Below are 6,273 nucleotides of genomic sequence, written 5' to 3'. Positions count from 1 at the left end.
GTGCTCCGGCTCTGAAGTGATCGAGCACTCGAGGTCCCTTGATCTGCTGATGTGGCACCACACATTGATTTGTCATGTGGCTGGCAGGCCGCATCCACATGTCCTTTACTTATTTGGTTGGGCCAAATCACCCCTCATCATCACCCATTATGAGAATAGTTATTGTAAGGGCAGTATGGGAATTAAAAAATATTGTAATGGTGAATTTCAATGGAAAACTAATGGAGGGGGGTTTTTGTGTCACGGTCATAGTGGGGGGGGGGGGGGGTCATTGTCGCAAAACAAAGTACCAGGAGGGCCTTTGTCACAGACCCCCCCGTAAGTCATTTACCCTAAGAAAATACATAAACATTAAGGCTACAGTAAGTCAATTTCGCAAACCCTAAGACTTTTATCCTCTTTTATATCTTTAATTTCTTAACAATAACCAGCAAAAAAACAACAAAATTCTTAACAAAGAAACGCCAGAGCAAGATTTTAGTCTTTGACGACGGAGACTGGATTGCAGGCTTGACGCGGACTAGGGTTTACGATAAAAGCTTTGAGTTCTGAGTCTCTCTTTTGTTTTTGTTTTCATGGATTGCTTGCAGCAAAAAGATTCATTTTATTAATTTTCGATTCAAAAAGTTGATTTGCCGGGGTGGATCTTCTGTTTATCGTCCAATTTGAATTTCAATACTCCGCAAGGATGAGATCGAGATTCCATAATCCTCGTTTTCTGGTGGTTCTGTTTGCGTTGTTTCTATTCGGACTCACAGATCGAGTTTTGGGGTCTCAGAAGGAGGCTTACGCTACTCTTCTTTACGGAGATGAGTTTCTCCTTGGCGTTCGGGTTCTCGGGAAATCGATTCGCGACACTAGAACTACCAAAGATATGGTTGTTCTTGTTTCCGATGGTGTGTCGGACTATGCTAAGAAGCTCCTTAAGGTACGATGATTCCCCTTTACGAAACGGAAAAAAAGATATAGGTCAAGGAATTGCAGTTTTTGTGATAAGTTTATTTCTTCAACTGCATGTGTAAATGATCTTTTCCTTTGCACTATTTTGTGGGTTTACATATACTTGAAGCAGGTTTTGATTCTCTAGTTGTATATTTGTATTTATATAACTTTCTAAGTGGAATGAATTCCGGTAAGCTTTCATCTCAGGATTTTGTCTTTTCTACGTGTTTCTTATCATTTAATCGGGATTTTCGTTTAGGCGGATGGTTGGATTGTGGAGCCTATAAGTTTGTTAGCTAACCCCAATCAAGTGCGGCCAAAGAGGTTTTGGGGGGTATATACGAAACTGAAGATATTTAACATGACAGACTATAAGAAAGGTAATTGATTTTGCTTGGTTGGTTTTGAACAGTTTGACGCTATGTGAGTTTCTTTCAGTGAATTTTCTCTCCTTTTTATGTTACTTGCTCAAGTTTTTTATATTCTGAGTAGATTGTCCTACGCAGTTGTCTATCTTGATGCTGATACCATTGTGCTCAAGAGTATTGAAGATCTCTTTAAATGTGGAAAGTTCTGCGCTAACCTGAAGCATTCTGAAAGGATGAATTCAGGAGTCATGGTGGTAGAGCCATCTGTAGAGCGTTTCAATGATATGATGAGCCAAGTGACCACTTTGCCTTCTTACACAGGAGGTTCATGTCTTTCTTAACATAGCGTTTTTCCTTGCCATTGATGTTATATTTCTCTCCATATGGTATTTTTTCTAGTACTTTCTGCACTTGATTAAAGGATGCATTCAACTAAAGCACAAGGAGACCATTTTTAATAGCATGCATGTTCAGTATTCATTACCAAAGGGTTCTTATTCACTTTAATTTTAGATAGCATTAATAAAGTTTATTATGTTTTGTCTTGATAATAGACAGCCTTGACAATCCTACTCACGTAAAAACACATGCTATACGAATCACTATAATGGAGTTCTAGGCATCATATATAGGGGAAGAAAAACATAACATAGCTTACTAATAACTCTAGTAGGCTTCAAGACTGTTCTCATTACATGATTCACACCCAAGTCAAAGTGTCAACAACTTACAAATAAGAAATATGTCAACAATGTTGAAAATTCCGTGTAGAATTATCGTAAGAATATTATAACATTGTAAACACCAGTTCATAAAAATATTTGTTGATATGTTTTGAAATGATAAAGGACATAATCTTTTTAAGAATTATATGATTATAAAATGATAATGCAGGTACTTGCCTTGGCTTCATGTCCAAGCCATACAAGTTAAATCCGAATGTCAACACTTGCAAACAGTAGTTATTCAAAACCAAGGCATTTCTTATTCAAAAAGAAAAATCAATGCATTTAAAAAAATATAGTAAACAACTTTCATAATCAAAGGGGCTGTTTGGCAAGTCTTTTTGGGAAGATCTTTTGGTAGCTTTGACAGTCAAAAGACGCATTAAGCTTTTGCATTAAGATCTGAGCAGCCTGAAGCCCGTTTGGTTAAGGCGTATCTTTTCACAAGAAGACCAATAGAAAAAAACACAAAAGCTCCATTTGGAGCTTCCTGAAAATCGCCCGTTTTGGGCTTCTCGCATCTTTTCAGTGCGTCGGCTTTTGGCAGCTAGATTTGTCGCAAGCCAAACGGGAAAATACCGAATCACGGTTTGCCGGGCTTGTAAATAGCCGACAGACTCAATGATTTAAAAGGTGTGCCTAAGGTAAGCGCCTTTAGGGTAGGTGCCGTGCCAGGTCCTAGGTGCAACCCTTTCAAAAGGTGCACGCCTGGTGCACCTTACGCCTCAGCCTAGGCGTGCGTCTTTTGAAACATTGATGCTTGCTTTTTTTGTGTCTAATGGTAGGGTCGGGGGCTCTGCCCACAGATCCCTGTGTCACGTTCCTCGAGGCAAGCCCACGTTAGGGTAATGTTGTTCATTCATTCATCCTAATAAAATATCTTCTTGAAAAGCAATTAAAACTATAAAATCATTATTCTTTTCTGTGAAAACTAAGAATTTAAGACCCTAATGTGGACTTGTTTGGGCTTGCCTCAAGGGACGTGGTACAAAGGTGGCTCGTAGAATCAGTAATGTAATATGTTTTACATCACATTAGCTACTTGAAGTAACGCAATTGAGAAAAAAAAGAGTGTGGGTTTTATATGCTTGAAAATGTTTTATATATTTGATTTTATTTTTAAATTCTCATTTGAATATTCTTCACATGTTATATTTATGTATTTTAATATTAGATAATAGGTTCTTTTAAAACATTTATTTCAAAATTAAAATTTATATTTTTATTAATATTATGTTCAATAATATGTTTTTTGTTATTTTTTTAAATTTTTTGGCTTTTTTTTAAAATTTTTTAGCTTTTCTTATTTTATTTTTGTGCCTTGCTTAAAAAGGCGTGGGCCTCGCCTTGCGCCTTGTACCTCAGGTGCAAAATGACCCTTATGCCTTTTTTGCGCCTTGCACTTTTAAAACACTGGACAGATCGTGTGAAAAAGACGTGCCAAACGGGGCCTAAGTGTCCTTTCAAAAAAGAGTCCTTTTACAAGAGTGAAATGAAGGAACTGGATGGGGGGGTATTCCTCTAAGCAGCTAAATCCTTGTAAACGAAATTCCTAGAGGTTCCATTGTAGCCAAGAGAGGCTTGCACTAACGGGATCCCCTATCTTTATTTTTATTCGTTATTGTAGTAGAAGCTGTCAGTAGAATGATCAGTAGAGCTGTTTAAGGAGGTCACTTGGAAGGTTACAAAGTTTTGACCGATGGTAATGCAGTGACATTGCTTCAATTTGCCGATGATTCTCCTATTTGCTTTAGACATGCTACGCAGGACTTAGTTTTTCTTATATGCATATTGATTTGTTTCGAGGCTGCTTCAAGTCTGAAGATCCATTGGTGATCTTGCATCTGTCTTAAGGTGTAGGGTTGGATCATTGCCAGCTAAAATTTTGGGCCTTCCTTTGGGAGCTAATTACAAATCTAGAGACATTTGGGATCTGGTAATTATTAATCGGGTTAGCTACAAGTTGGTAGGCTGGAAAAAGGAATGCCTTCAAAAGGAGGAATGGTCACCCTCATTCGAAGTGTCTATCAAAGCTGCATACTTATTATGTATCTATGTTCAACGCTCCAGCATCTGTTCTTATTGGATGTAGGTCCCTGAAACAATTAAACAAGTTAACGCACTGTTATCCAAATGGTTATGGTGGTTTGGCCTTGAAAAGGCAGTTTGGAGGAAACTGATAAAGTAATAAATATGGGGAGGTTGGTTTGGGTTGGGAAACAAATCACATTCATGAGCTGTAATGGCACCAATATATGGAAAGGAGTTATGCAGAATATGGAGTTTTTCTTCAATTTTATTACATTCAAAGTTAGAATAGTGAGAAAATCCATTTCTGGAAGGACTGGTGGTGTGGAACTAAGCAACTATGTCAGGAATTTCCAAACATCTATGCATTAGCACTGGATAAATCTGCTAAAGATCATGAGTTCTATGAATCTATCGGTGGTAAGCTAATATGGATTCCATGGCTTCAGAGGGATGTTGAATCCCTATCAGCTATGTTGCAACTATTGGGGAAGGTTAAACCTCAACCTCTAAGGGAGGATAGCCTCGGTTGGTCAAATGACCAGTCTGAATGCTTCACTGTTAAACAAAGGTTCTGAAACTTATCTCAATCATCTGAAGATAAGCTGATAAGGTTCCTTGACAATGGATCTGGAAGCAAAAGGTTCCGTTGAAAGTTTTTATTTTCCTCTCCCCTTGTGGGTGGCTATTAAGGGAAGACTGAAGAGTAAAAACCATCAACATGCTGAGATCCAAAGGAATAAAACTTGTTCATTTTTGTTGTCTTTGTGGCAAGGCAGGAGAGAATGCCCGGGATGTATTACCCCATTGCAGGTTTTCATATGTTATTTGTTGGTGCTACCTGGCTTGAACATCTGAAAGTTGAAACTTTTATTTTTGATAGGCAAGGAAATATTAATTTTATTAATAATTGAGAGGAAAACAGTTACAGGATTACAAAAAAAATAGAAAACACAGACAATCCTTCATAATGTGTTACGATACGACCCAGAAAAGTTGCTGCCTGTAGACCCCCTGTTTTACTGAAGAGTTAGCCATCCCATTTTCCTGTCCTTCTGATCCATGTGAAAGAAGCATTGAGATCCCTTACTAGGATTTCAATCTCTCCCATCCCATTTGCCAGTCCTTCTGATCCATGTGAAAGAAGCATTCCCTTGCTAGGATTTCAATCTCTCTTAGTGAATGTTTTGTTGATGCCTCTCCGAATCAGTTGGAAATGGTACTTGGAATTCTTAGCTGGTTTGAAGTGGTCTGGGATGAAAGTTAATCTGAGTAAAGTCAGATAATCCCAATGGGCGAAGTCTCAAATTTAGAGGAATGTGGAGAGGTGATGACTTGCCAGGTCAAATTCCTCCCGGTGAAGTATTTGGGGTTGCCTAGTCTTCTTCTTCAGCTTGAGTCCCAGTTATTGAAAGAATGGAGAAAAAACTGGCTTCTTGGAAGGAAAAATATCTGTCCTTTGGGAGTAGAGTGACTTTGATCAAGAGCACCCTCTCTCACCTACCCACTTTCTCTCCCTCTTCCCTATCCCAAACAAAATAGCAAAAAGATTGGAGCAATTACAGAGGTATTTTTTGTGGAGGGGTTGGGAAGATGAAAAGAAAATTCACCTTGTCAAGTGGGATCAATTGTGTCTCCCCAAGGAAGAAGGGGGGGGGGGGGGGGCTGGGAGTAAGAAATCTGAGGAAATTTAGCTCAGCCCTTCTTAGTAACTGGTTATGGAGATTTGCTTCTGAAAGGAATGCATGGCGGGGAAACCTAGTAGCTGCTAAGTATGGGGTGGAGTGGGGAAATTGGAGATCGAGGGGTCCTCCTCCAAGCAGGGGCAGCTCTCTTTAGACAGAGGCATAATGAAGAACCTTCCTACCCTCTTGGAAGGGATTAGTCTTAGGTGGGTAAAGGAGATAGAATAAAGTTCTGGAAGGACCCCTGGTGCTTGGAGGGTCCTTTGGCGAATGCTTTTCCTCTTCTTTTTCAATGTTCTGTTAATCAAGACTCATCGGTGGCTGAGAATTATAATTTTTTTGGAGGAACCATTATTTGGACCCCCCTTTGCAGGAGAAGTCTGTTTGATTGGGAGTTGGAAGAATCTGTGGAGTTGTTGGGGCTACTTCAAAATCAGAAGATAGATATGAATCTGGAGGATTAATGGAGCTGGAAATGGAATTCAGATGGTTGTTTCTCTGTTAAGTCATTGGCCCTCAAGCTGC

General features: G+C 39.1%; 1 protein-coding gene across 2 annotated transcripts in view; it reads left to right on the top strand.

Moving 5' to 3' along the window:
- The first annotated feature begins 375 nt into the window (after positions 1–375).
- The window catches only part of PGSIP6 (plant glycogenin-like starch initiation protein 6), a 30,682-nt gene continuing 24,784 nt past the window's right edge, over positions 376–6,273 (top strand). For both annotated transcript variants that reach the window (XM_088903993.1, XM_010248940.3), the window contains exons 1-3: positions 376–928; positions 1,202–1,322; positions 1,449–1,634. In XM_088903993.1, coding sequence (XP_088760119.1) covers positions 689–928; positions 1,202–1,322; positions 1,449–1,634 — 547 coding nt within the window. In that variant the 5' untranslated portion in view covers positions 376–688. The remainder of the gene's footprint in view (positions 929–1,201; positions 1,323–1,448; positions 1,635–6,273) is intronic.

This window comes from Nelumbo nucifera, chromosome 4, assembly GCF_055504915.1.
Source record: "Nelumbo nucifera cultivar China Antique chromosome 4, China Antique-T2T, whole genome shotgun sequence".
NCBI classification, from domain to species: domain Eukaryota; kingdom Viridiplantae; phylum Streptophyta; class Magnoliopsida; order Proteales; family Nelumbonaceae; genus Nelumbo; species Nelumbo nucifera.
This window is presented reverse-complemented; position numbering and strand designations above follow the sequence as displayed.